The sequence below is a fragment of the Wyeomyia smithii genome, chromosome 2 (assembly GCF_029784165.1).
Source record: "Wyeomyia smithii strain HCP4-BCI-WySm-NY-G18 chromosome 2, ASM2978416v1, whole genome shotgun sequence".
Classification (NCBI taxonomy): Eukaryota; Metazoa; Arthropoda; class Insecta; order Diptera; family Culicidae; genus Wyeomyia; species Wyeomyia smithii.
In genome coordinates, this window is record NC_073695.1 from 197,514,120 (window position 1) to 197,536,894 (window position 22,775).

The 22,775-nt window shown below is 39.5% G+C and overlaps 1 protein-coding gene and 1 pseudogene across 2 annotated transcripts in view; one reads left to right on the top strand and one right to left on the bottom strand.

Annotated features, from left to right (window-relative positions):
* The first annotated feature begins 4,826 nt into the window (after positions 1 to 4,826).
* LOC129720322 (uncharacterized) lies at positions 4,827 to 6,392 on the top strand (annotated as a pseudogene).
* A 1,755-nt stretch (positions 6,393 to 8,147) lies between these two features.
* Positions 8,148 to 22,775, bottom strand: part of LOC129722863 (protein gooseberry-neuro) — a 124,118-nt gene continuing 109,490 nt past the window's right edge. For both annotated transcript variants that reach the window (XM_055676669.1, XM_055676668.1), the window contains 2 exons: positions 9,329 to 9,787; positions 8,148 to 9,270 (listed from right to left, as the gene is read on the bottom strand). In XM_055676669.1, the coding sequence (XP_055532644.1) occupies positions 8,921 to 9,270; positions 9,329 to 9,787 (809 nt within the window). In that variant the 3' untranslated portion in view covers positions 8,148 to 8,920. The remainder of the gene's footprint in view (positions 9,271 to 9,328; positions 9,788 to 22,775) is intronic.

Genomic DNA, 22,775 nt, shown 5'->3' on the forward strand with positions numbered 1-22,775 from the left:
ATGACTCAATGATCTACTGGAAGCACTGTGGTTTCCAAAATATTCATATCCTTTTGAAGCGAGTGATTTAAAAAACGCTTTAAAAGTAGCAGAATCAATTATTGGCAAAAAAGTATTCACCAGAACAAGCTCTTACTATATGTGTACTTTTTTCGAATTTCAGAGTGATGGTGATCTAACTTGACGAAAACTTGTTAATAATAAGTTTTTATGTCTAAATATAAAGTTTAATAGAGATAAAACCACTTTCAAACACATTAGAAATGTAAATGATAAACAATGTAAATGATAAACATTTCAAAAGGTCCTATCTGCTTTCATCGTTTTTCCGAAACGTCTTTCAATTTTGGAAATGTTTAGCTTAAGTAACTCTCCCAAGCGTGTTTTTTGTTCAGATGCTAGAGTAATCCCTCCGCTATCAACTTGTGCAAATAACGTGTCAAAAAAGATGTTTAATAAGTTGCGGTGATTGAATGAAAGTGACCGATCAAAAAATCGATCAAAGCAGATAGACATTTTGAAATGTTTCTCTAGATTTGCTATCTGAAAAACTCATTAAAAAAATTTTGGCCAAGTTTTTGTTCTACGTACTCCTATGTGCAATGGTCTAAATCTTACAAAAAAATCTGGATCGTAATAAAGCATAGGTACTCATAAATGCAAAACCAAAGTTATGCAGTTACACGTTCATAGATGCAACTTGAGACGCTGAGCAAAAAATAAATTCAAAATCAAAATTACAGTCGAATCCCGTTATAGCGACATCGCAAGGGACTGTCGTTATAGCGAAATGTCGCAATAATACGAAGAATGTTTGCATATGTAGAACAGAAGGTACGGTTGAGATTGTCGTTATAGATTCAGTAATGTTGTTATAGAGAGATTCGACTGTACTATTGTCGCAATAAAGAATGACAAGTATTAGTTTTGGTATGCCGTTATAGAGGAAGGTCGTGATAGCGAAATGTCGCAATAAAACGAAGAATTTTAGTATAAAACAGAAGGGACTGTAGAGAATGTCGCCATAGCGAGATTTGTCACTATAAAAAGTGTCATTATAGAGGGATTCGACTGTAATGTACATTTTTTAGTTTCATTTTAAATAGTACAGTGAGAATAACTTGCGTTTTTTGCGGACATGATTGTCATCACTTCCCCAAACTATGATTTTCAGACTTTTGTAGTTGAACAAGTAGGTTAAAAGAACACGAGTCGCCCCTGGTTTGCATTATTCCGAAAAAATGAAAATACCGGTTTTTTACCGGTTTTTATTTTTATGAATACCGAAATACCGGTTTTTCGAAAAGTCGGTAATACCGACCACCCTAGTATAGACCTATTCACGTACGAATGTGTTAGTGCCACCCGTTGAGAAAAACACAAATAAATCGCTGTTATGTTTGCAATGCTACGTTTTGAACAGCTGGAAAATTTTTTTAATTTAATAATTTATTAACACTAATATTTAAGCTACATTTTAGTTCGTATCACATACTAGTACTTATATCATAGATTAACAATTGATCGCCTAGACTAAATCCAATCAATATTACACAATTATTATAATAATTACAAATTTCGTTCTCAATCTGATCATTTTTGAAGAATTTAACAAATATTTAGTAAACTTCCAAATGTTCGATTAAATGCCCCTCGGTTATTCCATCTCATTTCTCTAATTTCTTTTTTTAACATAAACAAGGATGGCTCTTGTGCCCTCAAATTGTACGCAATCACTCGAATCACCAGCCATAAAGCTGCCTTGTGAATTTTAGATGTTGGCTGCAAATCAAACTGCAAAATATCCTCAATGTCATGAAATTTTAGCTTGTATCTACTCTGCATAAATTGGCTGCACCAGTCCCACACTTTTTTAGCATTTGGACATAGTTTAATTCGGTGTCTGTTGGAGTCTATTTCTCCGCATTTTTCACAATTCGCAGAATTAAGTCTGCCTATATTGTACGCTAAAAGTTTTTCTCGATTGGGAACCAAATTATTTACAAAAGTGTACATGATGGACCGATCTTGCAGAGATAAAAAATTTTAGCTGATGTTTATCCAAATGGTATTCCAATTTACATCATAAACATTTTCGATAGTAGGTGTATGGTTCTGAGAGGCGATAAAATGATCGTATAATGATTTCGTTGTAGTGAAAATATTGTGTTCTTTGATTTCTTGGCATTTCATTAGCCAGTCCCTTGCGTTCCGCGTCAGCTTTTGTAGATACTCATATTCTAAAAGGTATTTTTCTTCTTGAAAATTTCCGTTGGTGTCAATATTATATAAGATGTTCCTCATGAAAAGAGCCTTACATTTCGCTTCTGGGTCAACAAGCTTTAAACCACCTTTGAAATAATCCAAATCTAGATAAAAATTTCAAAAGGTCCTATCTGCTTTCATCGTTTTCCCGGAGCGTCTTTTCATTTGTGCAATGGTTCCACTTTAGAAATTCTCCCAAGCGTGGTTTTCGTTCAGAAGGCTAGAGTGATCCCTCCGCTATCAATTTGTGCGAATAACGTGTCATAAATGGTTTTCAATAAGTTCTGGTGATTAAACAAAAGTGATCGATCAAAGCAACGATCAAAGCAGATAGGACCTTTTGAAATGTTTCTCTAGAAATATACTTGATTTCTGTTTAATTTAAAAATGAACCCATTCCAAAGAAACCTTCCACATGCTGTCTTTATTTGTGCCAGATGATTATTTGAGGGAGGCACAACTTGTGCGATGTACCATAGTTTAGATAAAATGTACAAGTTTAAAATTTGACATCTTTCAATTAAACTCAATCGCCTAATACTATGTGAGGATATCGTTGATTTGATTTTCATTATAAGCTTTTTATAGTTTGTATCAACGGTTAAGTTCCAGGTATTTTCAAAAGTTACACCCAAAATCTTGATACTATTAGTTTCACTAATTAACTGAGGGCCAAAGGGCGCTTTAAACAATCGTATAAAGACCGATTTATGCAAATTAATTTTTATCTGGGCATATTTAGAGAAGTTTTCAAATATGCTTAGTAATAGATCGAACTCTCCATCTTTCCTTACGAAAACAACTATATCGTCCGCGAAGGCCATAACGTTGATAAACTTATCTTAAACGAGAATTGGTGCAATACTGTCAGCTATTTTTCTAATTAGCGGTTCTAAATATAACACCAACAATATCATGCTCAGCGAGCAACCTTGCCGCACAGAGCGTTTGATATCAAGCGCTTGTGTGAGGGAGCCATTTACCAGAATCTTTGAGGAAGCGTTGTTATACAATTTTTTCAAGCAGTTAATAATAGCAGGAGGAAATTCCAATTTTTCCAGCACGAGCCATAGGTAATCGTGATTAACTCTATCGAAGTATTTGTTCAAATCTATGCCTACGAGACATCCTTTAAATCTTTTACTCTCAAGTGACTTGGTTAAAATCCTTCGTACATCCTTCAAATTTTCAACACACGATAGATTTTCTTTACAAGCAGTTTGAACTACACCAATAAATTTTCCCGAAATCTTTTGTATTCTCCCTGCAATTATTTTCATAAGCAGTTTATAATCGCAGTTTAACAAGCTGATGGGTCGATAATCGTCGAGAGTTTTAGTTTTGTTACCTTTTTTAGGAATTAGTGTAATGATGCCTTCACTAAACTTTTCGGCGGATGAAGGGTTCCATCTAAATAACCATTGTACACCTCCAGTAATTCACTTTTTTATGCAGTCAAAGTTGTTAATGTAAAATTCATAACCATCAGGGCCAAGGGATTTCTTTTTGGAGCAACTGTTCAGAACAGATTTAAGCTCAGGTTCTGTAATAGGGAGCATTAGCGCAGACTGATCTTCACTAGATAGTTTTTCTCTCAAGTGAAGAATCGGATTATCATCATTGTCATTATCTAAATGAAGTTGATTATTCAAATGAATATTCGTCGCAAAGGCCTCAGAGTAATATTGAAAGACCATATTTTTTAACATATTGAGGTCGGTGACAAGACATGTTCCATGCAATAGCTGCAGAGAACTTCTAGTTTCCAATCTCTTAATTTGAGCTGATACTTGAAAGATATTTAACATTTCGTTGCGTAGCAAAGTTTGGTCACTTAGAAAAGTTCCAAAATGCTTTAATCGACTTGACTCTATCTCAATCAATCTTGATTTATTCATTGAAATATCCAGCAGTGTGTCCTCTCCTCTACTAATCAGTTGAACACTTATTTTATGTAATAAATTTGTGACCAGGAATCTAAAGTAGCTGGTGAACGTAATAGGTAAAATTAGGAAAAAGTGTTGAAGCAACTCTACATGGCTATACACGTTTACTAGTGTGCGCAGGTGAAAAGTCACTTATCTCTATGATATGATACACTATGCTCATGTAAGATATAAATATTGCTTTCTAATTTAAGACTAAGTGCAAACAGAGTATCCATGTTATTCCACTTCTCGTTATCGCAGCAAGATTTAAAAAGTCTTTATTACGGATTTTTTCATACAGCCTAGGCCTTTGAAAAGAATAATGTTCTCGCCTACCCTCTGAATATCTTAAATTCTCAAAGATCGTGGAGAATGTTCTAGTGTGAAATCAGCATGATTGTTATTTATTACCCCAAAAAAACGGAGGAAATGAAAAACAAGTTGATCTGCGTCAAAATTGATTCCTCTGCGTGCAATAATCGGCATATTTTGGGCATAAACGTCCAATACGCTCTTGAGGATAAAGTTGTTATCCGTACGCTTGGTAAGTAAAGTTTAAATGCGCAATGTTTTATATAGCTGGTATCTTAGCTCAAAGAAGGGGTTTTTCTATGAAATGTTGTGTTTCTAGGGATGCTGGAGGTGAAGGAAAGCCAAACGGCTGCATTTTCAAAAAGTAAAATTCTGGATACGCTAGCAGAATTCAACGTTCCAATAGAAAATGTGTTTTCTGTTACATGCGATAACGGGGCTAACATGTTAGCAGCCGTTAAACACTTGAAAACAGAATTGGAAATGACACTTTTCGAAAAGTTGGAGGACGGCGACATGCTCACAGACGCAAAATCGGGACGTGACATAACTGCAGAGCTGTGTAACGAGTTCAGCGAACGAATCAACCTCGTTCGCTGTGCGGTACATACTCTGCAGTTGGCGATTCTTGATGTGGTACATAAGTCCAACGAAAATATAAAAAAAAATCACTGAGATTGCCAAAAAATGCAAGAAATTGAAATACCAAACCAACTTTGACCATCATGGTGCAACTCATCCGCCGGTATGGAGCCAAACTAGGTGGGGCGGGATCTTCAAAATGTTGGAATCTTTTGTCAACCAACGACAATTTTTAAACAACTTGCCGACCAGTTCCCTGAGCTTGGTAGGTATAGGAATTGTGAATAAGACATTTATTGATATATTTTCCGAAATTTTTTGATCTTTCCATGCATTGGAGTTTCATAAAAAAACTACTACGATGCCTTTCGACCATTATATATATGCACAAAGAAAATGCAAGAGGCACACGTTTCGTTGCCAGATTTCTACATGGCGTGGTTGATGGCAGTTATCGAAGTGCAAAAGAACAAGGAAACTTCTTTTGTTCCCGATTTGACGAAATCACTTATGGATAGATTGGCGAATCTTCGCGGCTCTAGAGCATCTAAAATGGCCTTGGACCTCGATCCGCGTTTCAACTATCGCGCGTCTAAGGTGTTCACGCCTGACGAGAAAGCTGAAATCCAGGTAAAGACTATTCATAGAATCTCCAATCGGTTCCTAATGACCATAATAAACTACTGTTAATGTCTGACAATGATGAGATATAATATGATTGGGTCACAAGGCCTAACCTTAGCTTATTAGGATTCCAGAGAACCAATTTATGAGAGACATAATGAAATTTTACAACTTTCGTCTCTAATTGCAGGAATTCATTATGGAAACGTGGCAGCGAATTCGCCTACTAGAGTCGCCGTCATTATCCTCGCTCTCTGACGAAACACCTTCGGAGTCAAATTACGGTGATGAATTTGATCACATTTTGATTGATGTGTATGGTGGATCGATTAACATAGAACACCAGGCAGATGAAACAAATTTCCTGCAACAAATTCAGTCGTTATGCTTAGAGCCAAGACAAAACCACAGCTACAATGTTTGGGATCATTGGTTGCGACGGAAAACCTCCCACCCTGAGCTCTACGCGGTTGCAATGGTTGTGCTAGCCACGCCATCAAACCAGGTGTCCGTCGAAAGAGCTTTCAGTGCGCTTGGTTTGGTTCTCCCGAACCTTCGGACTGGCCTCGGAGAGGACACTTTAACTAACATCCTAATATTAAATTTAAATAAGGATTTTTCTAACAGGCTATCTCAACGGCCTATAATTGGAAAGAGGGAAACAATATCGGCGAGGGTTGAAAAATTAACGAATTAAAAATAATATGATAACTTAAACAACGGATTTCTCTTTGGTTTAACTGTTTGTTCTTTAAAAAAAAACTTTGCTTTTTATATTAAATATGACTCATAAACTGTTACAACGGATGAGACGTAGAAAAGTAAAAACATTCCAGTATTCACTTAAAATCTATCCAATGTGTCGATCACCTGTTTGATTTTTTCTTCGTCACGGCATGAGTCACGACGCAAGGACATCACAAAAGTCGCGCACTGTTTTCCTTGCCTGCGAAAATCTTGGATGGGCGCTGATTGGATGGGCGACACAGAACTTATGCGGAATTCATTTAGAACCTAACGGTTTCTCTCTGGAACAGTTTTTTGCCTATTTCTGCCTATCTTGATGCGATCAATATAATTTCGCACTGGTTTTTCCACTGGAAAAGACGAAAGTCAAATGTCCATGCAGTAATCCTGGCATCCTGGTGCTATAGAAAACATTGATCATCGCGATAAGAATACTGGACTCTGCTTTTACTGTGTCCCAAACGCATCTTAATTCTTACCTTTCTGGAATCTGCACAAAAGTTACTCCATCAAGCACATGTATCAAGCACATAATTTGTGTATAAACATTTAGCATATTAACACTAAATACTAAAACCACTACAATCACTTGACTGAAAACGTATTGATTGTTAACTTGTTTCTTAATATTGTACAGACACAGGAATGAACTTGATATCGAAGAAAGACGCGGTTCATTTTACATGCACTATAGTTTGTTGATGGATGAATGTAATGTACTGGTAACGCATATTCAGTTATATTATCACTATCATATTTTATATTACCACTATCAGTGAGCTTTCGCAGCTCTGGTTAAGGGTATTTTAGGTAGCCCGTTCATTTGAAACTAATTTTGTCCAAATCGGTTTTGTAGTTTTCGAGATAACGATGTTTCATGATTTTTACATTTTGATACATAACCTCTAAACTAAAAACCCGGTTACAATGAAATTCAATAAGGTCATATGGGACAACAAGTCCTTTGCAATTAATTTCATGAAAATCGTTCCAGCCAGCTCTGAGAAAAGTGAGTGAGAATAAAAATCTGCACATATACACACACACATACAGAAAATGCTCAGCTCGTCGAGCTGAGTCGAGTGATATATGCCATTCGGCCCTTTGGAGCACCTTTATACTTTCAGTTTTGCAAGTGATTGCTATACCTTTCTAGGAGAAAGGCAAAACATTCAATGCCGACTACTCGGTTGTAACGACTTGTGTAAAGTTTTCTTTCCATAGTGATTGATTTTTAAACAGATTATTATTTATCAATAATTTTCGTGGGGCACACATGCAAATATTCATAGTGAAAACCGCCACGAATGTAATCGTGAATCGGTATCTTTAACATACTTTGAAACTTTCGTGAAACTTTGCGTTGACTTAAGGGGCGGCAGCAATTACGTTCGAATGTTTAAGGCAGCAGTTCTCAACCTTTTTTTTGTCCGCGTACCCCTTGGCGATATTCTCCAAATAAATTGTACCCCCTGGCTTGGAATGTTCTAGCAGAGCGGGAGAGAGTAGTGGTAGATCATGTTGTGGCAGTCTATTTCAGGTTTCAAATTTAACTATGGTTTGTTTGAGGTATGATCAAAACTCCTGGTTACTTGGGCTCCAGGTTGTAGGTTACAGAGGAAGGATATGCGGATAGACGAAAACATAAGACATAATCATCCTTGTTAAGGCAATTTATTGAACTCCGTGGTTTTGCAAATCACTGCTCTTGGTTTAGTGAATTACTTCTAGTGCTAGTGGTGTACTTAACGATAATAATTTTACGAAGCATGCAACAAGCTACAGAGAATAAATATTTAGTTGCATAATCACTATACTTTTTTGAACAATCTAATTAAACGAAAGGATGGTTTGATAAATCAACTTAATGGTAAATGTTTTGGAGTGGTCATATTTGGGTTCTACTTACAGGTGGCATATTAAATACTATTGCAAACTGGGAAAGCTTAACACTAGGCGGAGATTAACTAATATAACCGGGCGTCTAGTCAGGGTCTCTTGACAAGGAACGTTTCCTGTGCAACGGATATTCAGAATTTCAAACATAAAATAGTGTTTCCAATATCTTTATAGAAGCTTATCTCTTTTTCTATGCAGCTGTAATTGAATGCTTTGAAAAATAGATATGCTTGAAAGTCTAATAGGACCAATGTTACCTATCTCACCCAATTCGCCGGTAAACATAGTTTACCGTTGAATTTTACGCCTGACTTCAAAACTATTGATGCTTGAGGGGCCATTATTTGAAATCGATTGTAGTTTCGCACTAATAGATCCGTGGCAAACCGTCATTCTCGTAGTTGTGTTTAGTAATTAGCCAAATGACAACACCACAGAATGCTCAATTTCAACACACCCGAAGCTGATTCAACCACTAACTACTCCGCCCTTATTCACTGATTGAAATAATAGGAAACATTGCGTAGAAAATAAAGCCGCTCGCTTAATCGGCAACAGCCTCATCATGACCAGTACTTGGCTGTCGCTAGACTGTTGTTGCTGTAGGCCTGCTGCATCTGGTGGTAATCCGCTGCCGGTACGGCCGACGGCCCGGTTGGGGCACAGCCACCTACCAAACTAGCACCGTAACTTTGTCCTGGATGCGGCGGGTACGACTGACTCCAGGAGGACTCTTGGGGAGCAATACTCGCTGTCGCCGCTGCCGAGACCAGTTTGCTAGCGTAACTATCGCTCAGTGTTGCACTGCCGCCGTGTGCGGCCGTCGGGCTCAGTTTGACCGAGGACGAATTCTCATGAGCCGGCTTAATGTACTCTTCGTTCATCATCTTGGTGTACTCATGGGGGATGAATTCTGAAAAATAACAATTTATTAAAAAATGATAATAAGCTTAAATTATTAAGCATTTTACCTTGACTATTTTGATGGAAACTCATTGCATTCGGTCCAAAGTTTTGCCCACCGAAGTGACCATGCTGGAAGCTGCTGGAGAAAGACGCCGGATTTTGGCTGACAAAATCATAGTTGGCAGCGGCAGCCATCTGGTAGGATTCTTGCGTTGGCATGCCCGGATGGTATTGGCTCATCGGAAGTGAACCTAGCGAACTAAGCGGCGTAGCCATCTGGGAACCGGCGTGCTTTCTTAGCCGGGCACGTCGATTGCTAAACCACACCTGAATTCGAGCCTCGGTCAGATTGGTCGATGAAGCTAGTTCCTCCCGGGTGTAGACATCCGGATATTGTGTCCGCTGGAAGGCTTTTTCCAATGCTTCCAGTTGCTCGCCGGTGAAGGTTGTACGAGATCGACGCTGTTTCCGCTTGAGTAGGATTCCGGGCTCAGACTCGGTGTCACTGGAATCGGAACCGCGACCTTTGGGAATGACAAAATACGAAGAAAAAAAAAACATTAGACTGTTGCTTTAGCCCACCCATTGCTGTGCTCAACTTGTGGTCTTGTTTTAAATAATTTTAATCTAGTGTGAAATTAGTTAACAACCCGGATCTTAGTGGTCCAGAAGGTGGCAGTCAAATTTTAATTTCACGCTTCATTAGTTACAAGAGACTTCCGGTGAGTGAATCGCTTTAAATGCCACTTAACTTTCTGCATCTGCTTGAGTTGACTTAAATGACCCAACTTGCTGATAATTAGTATGATAAACAAGCTGCCACTGTTTGGTTTTTATTTTGGTATCGTTTAGGTACATCAGCCTGAAATCTCCTATTCGTAAGCAGCAAATGGTTCAAACTTGCATGCAATGTTGAAGCTTAGGTTGTGGAGAAGTTACCGTGCAAGTTTCTGGATTAGAATTATAATGTTTGGCTGCATCCAACGAACAGAAACTCTAATAAGAATGCATTATGTTGTGTTGCTACTCCAGCACATAACCATTCCGATAAGACAAAGTATGTTTAAATTATCTGTTTACTGAGCATTACACTTCCAAATATTTTTGACCAATTCATAATCTAATAAACCATCACCAACAATTGGACTTTATCTTTCGCAGAAACATCGTTGGAAAACATTGTAACTAGCAAGTAAATCCACCCTGTCAATACAACTTGACGGGCCGTGAATTTGTCCAAATCTTTACGAGGCCATTATCCTGTTTGTGGTATACTGGTTCCCGAAGGATGAGGCTGCCATCGGGAATCGTTAAAGTCAAGTTTTTCTGGTTAGTCGAAGCTCCTCGAGCGAATGTGTTTGTGTGTGCTTTCCGAAAGGTGTTACTACACTTTACGATTTGTTTGACATAAATGGCTAATTCGATTGCGTGGCGTGAAGTTGGACGTCGAGGGATTTCCTCGAGCCCGGGCTCTCCACTTTCGGAAACAAGCCGCCGATGAAGACTAATTTATTGTCTGCGAGCTAATGAAGATGCGGAACATTGTTGGTGTGTCTCGGGGTGAAGGAATCGTGTTGTTGTTTTTATGCGGATGGAAACAACAGTAAGCAAAAAGTGATGCGTTTCAATTAGTTTCATATACCTTTATAATCAGTTTTTTTTGTGTGCAAAGCACATTTTAATTAGGTGGGACATAAAACGGTAGATGTTCATATTACAACCTGTGTTTCATTATCTAAAGTGAACGAAAATTCAGTTGATCAAATTTAGATAGGAAATGTGACTCTTAAATCTAGTAAACATTAACTTATAGAAAGTAGGGCTACGTCTTTCTTCAGAAGAAAATTCTGTAGACACAGAAATGAATATGTAATGTTGAGAGGATATAAACCTTTTTATTCGAGAAAAAATTAGATAAGTTTGGATTTTTTGAAATGTGCACTAACTGTTGCCCAGGAATCATGGTCCAACAAAACAAAGGTTCTTGGCCTTGCGGACTCATCTACTAGGTTAATCTACTCTCACACTCAGCCTAAAACTAGGACTGCAATTTTGTTGAGCAGAGTAATCAAGTATTGGAGTGTGTGGAGTGACTTCATACACAACGGAAAACAAGACTGGACGATATTCTACTTCCCGAGGTCAGACCACTCGTGCGGCACTGCAAAACAATCAGTAAGCTGCCTTTCATCACCACACGATTTGGGGCAGCTCGGATACCAACAACAGGGGTGATTTGAGTACCCTCTTGAAGATTTTACTTTCAACGAGCGGGGGGAAAACACCACTTTTACAAACGTCATAAGAGACGAGGTCCCCACGCAGCACAAACATCACCGAGAGAGAATCTAGTGATGTTTTGACCAAAATTGCCACCAATAAACTAAATTACCGAGAGAGTCAAAAAATGTCATGTATCTGACGAACCAAGCTTGTCAGATCACCGACATAGCATTTTTACTATCCAACCTAACCATTGATTGGCGAAAAATTCAGGATCCGATACAAGAAAAACTGGTCCTCGTTTAAGTCAACTCCCGTCGCCCTGCGCAACCGACATACAATCTCCATGGCATTGCCTACATGGCCACCAATCCTCCAAAGAGAGGTTCGCGTGTTGCAACGTGCTCTGGTGAAACGCAACGCTCAATAACCTCCACAGTGGGGCAAGGAGCTGATTCAACTTGGCGCAGAGCACATCTAACTGGGATGAATTTAGAGCGTCGCTTATTGAAAACAAAGCTGGGCTACGCAAGGCTAGAATTTGTAGGATTAAGTTCTGCGAGGACATTCAAAGGATGTACGAAGCCACGCGACTCCAAAAAGCGATGAAAATAGACAACATCAACGGTCTAGGGCAGTTAAAAAAGAGAACGACAGTATTTTGTCAAATTTAGGGAATCTCTGCAGGTTTTTATGAACACGCACTTCCCTGGGTTCAAATGTATAAACAAACAACTGACGTCGTCGCAGCAGACCGAACTGATACATCTTTTCCGTACAAGTTTCTTTTTGGGCTATATCCCAGGCTATAGCTTGCGGAAAGTCAAAGTGATTTTCATACCGAAGGTAAAAATAAAAGACAAATCTCCACTTGAGATCCTAAGGCTCATAAACTACACATCTACACTCCTGAAGTTAATGAAGAAAATTGCAAATAGCTATACCCGCAATGAGTTTCATTTTGAAATGCAAGGTGATGACTTCCGGTTCATATGGTGTGGTTCTGAGGTCTCTGGGTGACATCCCACACCATATGAACTCTGGGTCCTGGATGGTATTCAGCCATTTTTCTTAATATCTTCCACAAACCGGAAGTCGCAATTTAGACGTTCAAAGTGGTCACTAGGGTCGTTCTCAGGTCTCTGGACATCATTTAGATTCCGAGAATACTCATATAATGTGTTATTTGGTCAATTGTGGCTGATATACAAAAACCGGAAGTCACCATATCGAATTTCCAGATGGCGTCTGCAGTTGATTTTCTGTCTCTGGGCACTATCTCGATTCCGGTAACATCTGCGGTAAAAAAGGGCGTTTTTCAGATGGTGATGCATGTTTTTAAGCTCTTTCTTCGTTTTTTTTCTATTAATTCCTCCTCAGTTTTCGCGACAAAATTGTTGGAATAGATCTTGCGCTTCAAGTTTACCCAGAAATTCTCGATGGGACGCAGCTGCGGGACGTTGGGCGGATTTGCCGACTTCGGTACCACATCGATATTCAGCCGCTCCATCTCCTCCAACGATCGCTTCAAGTAGTGGGCCGATGCCAGAACATTGTGTCTTCACCCTTCTGGTGTTTCTTGATGAACGACGCAGCTTCTGGCAGGCACTTCGTACTATAAATTTCCCCGTTCACGGCCAGCCCGGAGCGAAAGCAGAGCGGCTTTGACATCTCCTTCTCGCTGATTGTCAGCCACAGCAGCACTTTCTTGAGGAACTTGGTCTGTGAAACTTCACCTCAGGGCTCACTTCCTTCGTGGGAGAGGTAAAATACGAATTGCCCTGCTAATCGTTACCATCCAGGGTGAGATAGGTCTCGTCGTTCATCACCACTGCCACGTCGCGATTCGTCGGGAAAATCGACTTGACCATCTTATTCAAACGCTGTCACTGCGTCATTGCTTGCAGCTCCGAGACCAGTGGACGGGACTGCCGCTTCCTGACATGTATGTCCATGTTCTCCAGATACTTTTTCACTGTTTTACCGCATGCACCAACCTCCCGGCCAAGCGCACTCAGCGATTTACCCACTTTTCCCTCGGTCTTCCTCTTTAGCATCCTCTGAAGCTTCTTGTCGCTCAGGGTCGTTGGCCGTATTCAATTGTTTCTTTGGCCACCAGAAGCATCGGTGGAATCGGTTCCGGAAGCACCATTTTGAAGGCATATCGCCATAACACCCAAAACCGTTAAATGGCCTGTGAAAGTGATTTTATGAACTTTGGACTAATACTTGTAAAATTCTATTGAAATATTGATGAAATTAGCTTCGGAGCATAACCGGATTTCCGGCAATGAGAAATTTTTTTCGAGGAATCACTAGCTCTGTTTTCAAAGTAGCGATGTTACTGAATCTTTTGGTGCTAAAAGTATCGTAATCGGATGAAAACTGTCAAAGTTACAAGAACTACACTGCCGTTCTACGCATAGTTGTCCCATGTTATTTCTGATCGATTTTCGTTTTTAATCACCATCATGTATATTTTTGAAAAACTTTTAAAAATAACATTGTTTGTTCGGAAAATCTTGGAAAACCATACCAAGTATGTTTGTCCCATCGATGATTTTCTACACATATCTGTCCCATTAGATTTTTTCTATTTCAATTCATCCCACTAACCACCGATTACAACTTTGGAAGATTAGATGATGAAAAACTTGGAAAGTGCTAGAGAGCACTAAAGACTTCCCAACACAGTTGGCTGGTAAGCGGCTGGATAATGGATAAATGTAAAGAGTAAACGGCTGGATAAAGGTGCCAAGTGCACCTACAGGAATAAAATAGACCCCACACATGGTCCATAGCTTCTTATCCAGCCACTCCTATCCCAACCTCAACGCGGTGCCAGCTGGGATACGAGCAACCAAAGGAAGATCGGGTAACCAACCCCGGTGGTAACTTGGTCGTATGCTGACAGGGAAGGAGGGCTCTTTTGAGTTTCCGAGCGTCTTTCCCTTTATGTTAGGAGCGGCTCAAAACGGTGTCTGTACTCCAGCTCCTCGTTCCAACGTGGGACTCTAAACCGTGTTGTGCACGATAGTCCTCCGGCGAGACAGGGGGTTGATGCGTAGGCCTTACAAGCCGCCACCTTGAAACACTCCAAGTAATGAACGAGGAACAAAGAAATTCGGACTGGAACAATCGGCACAGACCCATGCGACTTAAACGGACTAACAATTGGAAACTCGGGACGTGGAACTGCCGATCTCTCAATTTCCGAGTGTTCACTCGAGTGCTCTCCGAAGTATTGAAATCCCGCAGCTTCGACGTCGTAACGCTGCAGGAGGTGTGCTGAAAGGGTTTAATGGCATGCTTGTTTTTTCTCCTCATAAAATCTCTAGTGTGCAGGAGAACATCTTGCACTGCGAAAACAACTGCTCTCACACTAAAGAGCAAATCAACACACATGCTAGAAGAGAACGACAGACGATTTTTATCTGGTGAGCTTCCTGAAAGCACCGCCGTGAAATCTGAAATCTCTCTCTTGCGAGACAATAAACTCTTATGTACTTTCACGTATGGACATCATGCACAATAATTACACAGCAGAGCTATCTGCGGTGCGTTTTACAGCTTGTTTGTTGAGCGTGGCAGAAGAGAAAAAGAGATTTGGAGAAAAAAATAGACTGCGTTGCTCGTGCCGGTCGAGTTTACTCTGGTCGAGTTAGTTTTCGCGGTGTAGCTACACGAGGACAACACTTTTGCCCGGTAGGTTTTTCTTTCACTTTCCAGACTTCTCGCCAGTGGACTCTGCGGTGTACTTCTGCGTTTTCTCTGTAGAGTGATTCACCCCTCTTGTTTCTATCAGATGTGGGATGAGCTGGAATTGTGTTTGTCTCCCTCTAAGTTGAGACGCTTTGGGGTGGAGAAAGAAGCATTGTGGCTAAAGCATTTGCTACACACAGGCACATACTGAAAGGGAAGTGCGCGGTGAGTTTTTTCTCCGCTCTTTCCACATACTGAGGAGAATGACAAGCATGGTCAATGGTACTACGTTCCGGGATGGTCATGCCATCTATCAGAGCTGCGGCAACAGACATGAGCTGGGGACAGTTTTTATGATGGGCGAGAAACGGGTGATTGGGTGGTGGCCAATCAGCCCTCGAATGTGCAGGTTGAGAATCAAGGGCCGGTTCTTCAACATCATCATCATAAACGTGTACAGCCCTCACTCCGGCAGTACCGAAGACGACAAGGATGAATTCTACGCGCAATTGGAGCGTGAGTACGACCACTGCCCAAAACATGGTAACAAGATCGTCATCGGGGATTCCAACACTCAGGTCGGCCAGGAGGAGGAATACAAACCGGTTATTGGAGGGTTCAGCGCGCACCAGCGGACCAACGGCATGTGGGACGAACCCAACGGAAGAAAAGGTTCGACGACGAATGTAGGAGGAGAAATGATGATGATGATGATGATGATGGTCCCGCCACATACCCCTACAAAGGTTTGAGCTGGACGATTTATCTATAGATAATTAATGTAGTCATATTTAAATCAGTTGTGAAAAAAAAGTTACATGCTTCAATAAAACAATAAATAAATAGATAGGTTCCAAAAATAAATAGTTCATCCAAATTAAATCCGTTGTTTAAACTTCGTCAGATAAACTCTCGTCATTTTATAAAAGTTTTAATTTTCGTTCTGTACAACAGAAACTTTCACGTGTGAAATACATTGTCTCTTGAACTCCGCAAGCGTTGGTGCACGTTTAACATGTCTTGGCATCGAATTGAAAAAATGTATACCTTTATAAAACAATGAATTTTGTGAAGCTCTTGTTAGGTGTTCTTATTTCATCCGCGTTACTAGTGTTATAGCTATGAAAATCTCTTCCTTTTTCAATTCGATCACACAAATATTGAGGTAGCAAGCCATTAATTATTTTAAAAATGAACACCAATTCGTTGCTTCACGGATAACCATTGCAAAGCGTCCAACATAAAAGCAGAGGAAGTTAATCTGTCACAATTTAAAAACAAACGCATTATTCTATTCTGCAAACGCTGTAACCTCAATAATTGTGTGTTATTGGCCAAAACCAAAAAGGTAGGGCAAAAATCCAGATGTGGAGAGATGATTGACTTGTATAGCTGTATTTTACTACTAATCGTTAATTCGTTCTTCAAACGGCATAGAATTCCATACTTTTCGGCAATTTTCTTGATGACATTGTCAATGTGAGCGTTGAACTTTAGGTTGTCATCAATAATCACGCCAAGATATTTAATCTCCCGAACGCGACCAATTGCCTCTTCATCAATCAAAACAGAGACATCGTCATTTGCAACGGTGCGCGAGAAATCATATATTTAGTTTTATCTATAATTAATTTCAATTGCTTATACTTCAACCATCTGTTTAGAGAACGTAAATCTTCGTTCAAGTGTGAAACAGCTTCTTCTACATTCTTAGCTGCAATGAATAATACGGTGTCGTCGGCAAAAAGATTGATATCACAAAAACGTGAAACTCGTCGCATGTCATTTATATACATAATGAATAAAAGGGGCTCTAATACACTTCCCTGTGGAACTCCAAGATCATTCTCCACGGGACTAGACACCGAATCATTAAAAACAGTCCGTTGAGTTCTGTCAGACAAATAGCTCTCAAACCATTTGAATGCAGTACTCGAAATTCCAAAGCGCTTGATTGTGTTCAACAATAAGGGCCTAGAAATTGTCTCAAAAGCGCGTTTTAGATCCAAAAAAACAGCAAATATTGTGTCTCTATTCTCTAAGTTGTCTTTCCATTTTGCTAGTACTAAGTTCAACGCGGTTTCACACGAATGGCCTTCCCGGTAGCCAGATTGTTCCGGAATTAATAACGAGTTACTATTTAACAATCCTAACAGCTGACCTTTAACAACAAGTTCTAATATCTTTTCTAACGTGTGTAACATGTTGATGGGACGAAACTCTTCGGCTTTAATCGTTCCAGCAACCTTTTGAGTCGGAACAACCAACGATTCTTTCCACACCAAAGGCGCGTGCCCTGTTTGCAACGACATTAATAAGGTCCAGCAAAGTGTGACCAATAACATTGAAGCAATCTTGAATGACCCTAGCATTTACATTGTCTACTCCAGCCGTTTTACCTAATGAAAAACAAATATTTTTGAGGTCATCCATTGTGATTGGGTGAAAACCATCAAATCTACTATTAACGTTAGTCGGCTGTTTTATTTCATCCGGTTCATCGACCAGTTCAATTGATTGATTGATCAATGAAACACTATTGATGAAATAATCATTGAACTTACTAGCAATTACTTGTTCTGTTTGTTCTAATGTGCCATCAAAAGTTATGGACCGCGGTTTATTATTACTAGGTTTTAATAAAGATTTCAAAATTTTCCATAACTCTTTGCTGTTGTATTGATGCTGAATAATCTTCCTCTGTATATATTCACAACGCGTCTTTTTTAACGTTTGTGAATACTTATTACGCGCGATCGTGTACTCCTTCCAATGATCCTACCTGTTAGACCTACAAAACTTTTTGTACAATTTATCCCTCTTGTATTTTAGGCGCAAAAGATCAAAATTGTACCAGCTGTTCGAGTTTTTCAAAGAAACTAATTTGTTTTCAACTAATTGATTCGTACACGTTTTCAAGATGTTTGTAAGAACAGCTGCCGAATCATCTAAATTACGGCCCGCGATTGGAAAATCCAAGCTTCTTTCAACAAGATTCGAAACAGTCTGTTTCGAATATTTTCTCCAGCATTTCAATTTTATTAAATCATTGTTATCATTCATTATATCTAATACATTAATCATTAATGACTCATGATCGGTTATTTTCATACCGGAATTCGTAACTGAACGAATAGAATTAAAATTGGAATAAACATGATCAATCAAAGTTCTACTTCGCTGGGAAATGCGCGTATATTAGTCAACACTTTGTTTTAAATTGAAAGATTCCACTAAGCGCTTCAAATGATTCGAATTTGCATCATCTCGCCAGTTAATATTGAAATCACCAGCCAATATGTTCAATTTACTAAAATCAAGAAATTCTTTAAGCCAGTTTTCCAATATTTCAAGGAAACGCTGGTCACTGGTATTAGGAGAATGATATAAAACACCAAAATTACCCAACTTCATGCCACGAATTACTGTAATGCCCAAGAACCAGTTGCCATCCTTAGCTTCGTTTCGGAAAAGCTCGAACTGAACCGATTCTCTGACATAAATAGCAACACCGCCAGTTTGTCTAGAGTGTAATAAACAAGCAGCAACGTTATATCCCGGAATACTATATTGATCAAATGCTTCAATATCGACAATATGTGTCTCTGATAAGAACACTAAAAGTGGACGTTTATCTTCAACAACCTGACGTAATGCAACGTAGTTTGTTGTCAACCCTGCAATATTAAAATACAGAAAATCAATGTGATTCACACTCTTCTTGGAACTTGTTTGCTATTTATTGAAACGCAAGCTGCTTTTCTTTTGATTAAAAGTTTTTTATAAATCACGCACTCTAAACTGAATGCGGCATGGTTGACGTCCAAGTTCATTTTACGCTTTCTATTCATTTTTAAACAATTAACGCATTTCAATACAGTAGACGTGCACTCTGATGTCTTGTGCTTTTGGCTACACCTAGAGCATGTATCACAATTTTTGCAATCCATGCTCTTTTGTCCAAATTCTCCACATTTGAAGCATCTCAACACGTTTATCACGGGAAGTACTAAGCATCGATCAAACTCTACATTTACTTGCTTAGCAGCTAATAAGCTATTATACACTTCTAAATTAACTTCTATAACCGCGCTATACTTGTTATAAGTGAAGCGTGGATTTTCAAAAATATTTACTACTTTTATATTATTTATTGTGATGCCTTCATTTTGACTCTTTAAATAGTCAATGAAAACATCAGGAGAAAGATTCTCGCTCATGCCCACTATTTTCAATCTTGGTACCGATGTGGGTACAACAGCGCTGTACTTTTCACCCAGATTACTTTCAATGCCATTTTTCACAATTTCAACAATAATGGAACCATCTTTACCGTTCCTAAAATTACTAACTATGTGTGTTTTTGGATCTAAGTTAGTTTTCAAAAACTTCCGAGTTTCCTCGCAAGCTTGTTTGGACTCTTTAGGTTTAATCACAATAACCGGACGAGTCTTAGGTTTGGCCGGTTTAAAACCATTATTATTATTACTATTACTATTTATTTGACTTGTACTCGTTTTTTTACTTTTACTGTGTCTTTTAACGACTTCCGCAAATGTTGCGTCGTCATAAAAAACATCATTTTGATCGTTGTTATCATATTCAATTTTACGCTTTTTGCCGATTATAGGCAGTAGCATTACGATCGACGGCGGTGAGTTCGAGATAGTCGATGAGTTTGTCTATTTTGGCTCACTGGTTACTGAGGACAATGATACCAGCCGAGAGATCCGGAGGCGTATCATAAGCGGAAGTCATCCCTACTATAGGCTCCACAAGCAATTGCGGTCGATCAGACTAAGCCCCGTACGAAGTGTAACTTGTTCAAAACGCTAATAAGACCGGTTGTTCTCTACAGGCATGAAACGTGGACAATGCTCGAGAAGGACCTGCGAGTGCTCGGAGTTTTCGAACGACGAGTACTAAGGACGATCTTTGGCGGCGTGCAGAAGAACGGAATATGGAGGCGAAGAATTAACCATGAGCTCGCGCAACTCTACGGTGAACCCAGTATTCAAAAGGTGACTAAAGCTGGACGGATACGCTGGGCAGGGCATGTTGCAAAAATGCCAGACAACTACCCTGCGAAAATGGTGTTTGCCTCGAATCCGGTAGGAAGAAGACGACCAGCGGGAAAGATGGGTAGACCAGGTGGAGCTAGATCTGGCAGAGAGTACACGGTGTCCCGGGAATTGGAGAGCGGCAGCTAATAACCGAGAGAATTGGAGAAACTTTGTAAATCAGGCCATGTCATTATGACGGAATGCCAAATAAATAATAATGACAACGTTTGGCTACCTTACGGGTTTCAGAAAGTCGGTACCGAAAATCATTTTGTTTGATTATTTAAATGCGGTACGTTTATATCTTTGTAAGGGATACCTAAACCTTGTTTGCTGGTTTGTAATCTGAATGCTTTTCCTTTTCGAGCATATAAGAAGATAAACGCTTGAGATTCATACTTATTGAACTGTATTGTGTGGGTAGCCAAAATGGTAAAAGCCCAACAACGTTCAAATATGATAGGAATGGGCAATCTAAAACACAATTCCTCTTTGTAATGGAAAGTCATCTGATACTTATTCAATAAACTAAACTTTCATCTCGACTATCATTACTTGCGTATAAAGACAACAACATTAGCGTGATCATTTTCGTGAAAGATTAAACAGCCTTGTATCTCCAGTACGATCATTGTAGTGGGAAACATCGAATGCACGTGATGGGAATGATATGCGTAGAAATTACCTGTTGGAAGGCAAATTTCTCGTCATGATTGTCCCAGTGGGTATCTTTATGGAAAAGAATGTTAAATCGGAAAACCTTCAACTAGATTAATTGAAAACAGTCTATTGCAAGGTGAAATAAAAAGAAACCCATAATTGCATTTGTCACATTGACGCAATGCGTAAAAGTATTGAAAAACTTTAACAACGTTTTTCTCGTTTGCATGATTTGGAACATGGCAAAAATATGCGTAGAACAGCAGTACAATTCGTAGGTACCCGGGTACTCCGTCGGGCGTTTAAGGGGTAAAAAATCAACTCTTCTCCATTGACCCCCTTTGTTACTATATAAGAACTAACGTTATCAAAAGTTTCCTTTTAATGAGCTTTTGTCACTTTTGATTGCAGTGAACCATGAAATTTCGTCTTATGAAACCTGGAGAGGTACCTGGGTACCCCGTCGAGCATAAAACGGTTAAAGATGAGTTACGTGTCCTTAGTAGTAGCAGTGAGATATCCATCCTCTTTCCTTACTTGTCTAACTAACCGGTAGTATGGTCTTCGGACATCGTTTTTTGGAGCCGCGTAGCTTCCGGCAATTTTTGGATTTTTTCACAGAAACTAACTCTGGATAACCGTTTAGCCTTGCGTAGCTAGGCATTGTATTTAGTGAGGGACGCTCTGTAGTCGTTCCAATTGGACATGAGTTTTGCCCTGTTGAACAACTGCCTAGTTTCCCGACGAAGGTCACTGAGTTGATCATTCCACCAGGGTACGTCACGGCATACTGACCGCTATGTTAGTGGACAGTTTGCGTTAAAAGCATCATCCATGATTCTGTTTTGTAGATCATTTGCTGCCGAGTTCATGTCAACTGAGTTTCAAATGTGGCTGTAATTGAATGTTCGTGAATTGATCAGGTGAAGGATTTCCAATCTGTATTCTTAAGATATCTGAACAGCTCTCTTTTCAAGGGGTTAGCCTATTTGTTAAAAACAATGTGTCTGTAGGAGACATGCCAACTTTTAATCCTTTCGGAAATAGAGGCGCGTGTGTGTATCATGCCTTATGTTTGATTTGGACAATTTTGTTCGCGCGCCATGTTGGAAACATTGTTGAGTGTGGCCAAATCAACCGTCACCAACGTTATAAAAGTGTTTGGGAAACGTTTGTCGACTACTAGGAAGATCCTGTCTTCCTGTCGGGGAAAAATCGAAGTTCGAGAGCCGCAAAAACGAAGAAAAGAGTGACCAGCAGTTTCAAGCGGAATCCCAACCTGTACGTCCGAGATGTCGCAAGCAAGCTGGGAGTTTCGTCTACAACTGTTAATCGAGCTAAAAAAACGAGCTTTAAGAAGGTGGTGAATCTAAATCGTGACGGCCAAACTGTTCTGAATCTGTTCCGCAAACGGTTTACCGAGCAATATTTTATTCGCGAAAGGTTCCGTCAACCAGGAAATTTTTATGCCCTAGAAGGCTGTACAAAACTTGATGGGAGGAGTCAAGAGAAAGTTTGTGTAAATATTCTTCTTCTATTCTGTACGAAGTGAATTTAACAAAGAAAAAAAGACCGATTTATACACTACACATGTTTGCTTGACCTATTTTTGACCGAACACCCTTTATAACCGAGAGGCTTTTTGGTCTCAAAATTCAAGCGTAGTGGACTACGTCACTACACGGGAGTTGTTACCAGACACTGCCCTGCTCCTTACCACTTGAAGAACATGCAACCTTGCAGTTGAAGTTTCAGCTTAGCTGTGTCATTGTGAAGCCTTTGCGTTTACTAGGGATAACTTATTCGGACGTTACCTTTTCCCAAAAAGGTCGTTTGTCTCATTGATTGTGCGATACCAAATTAC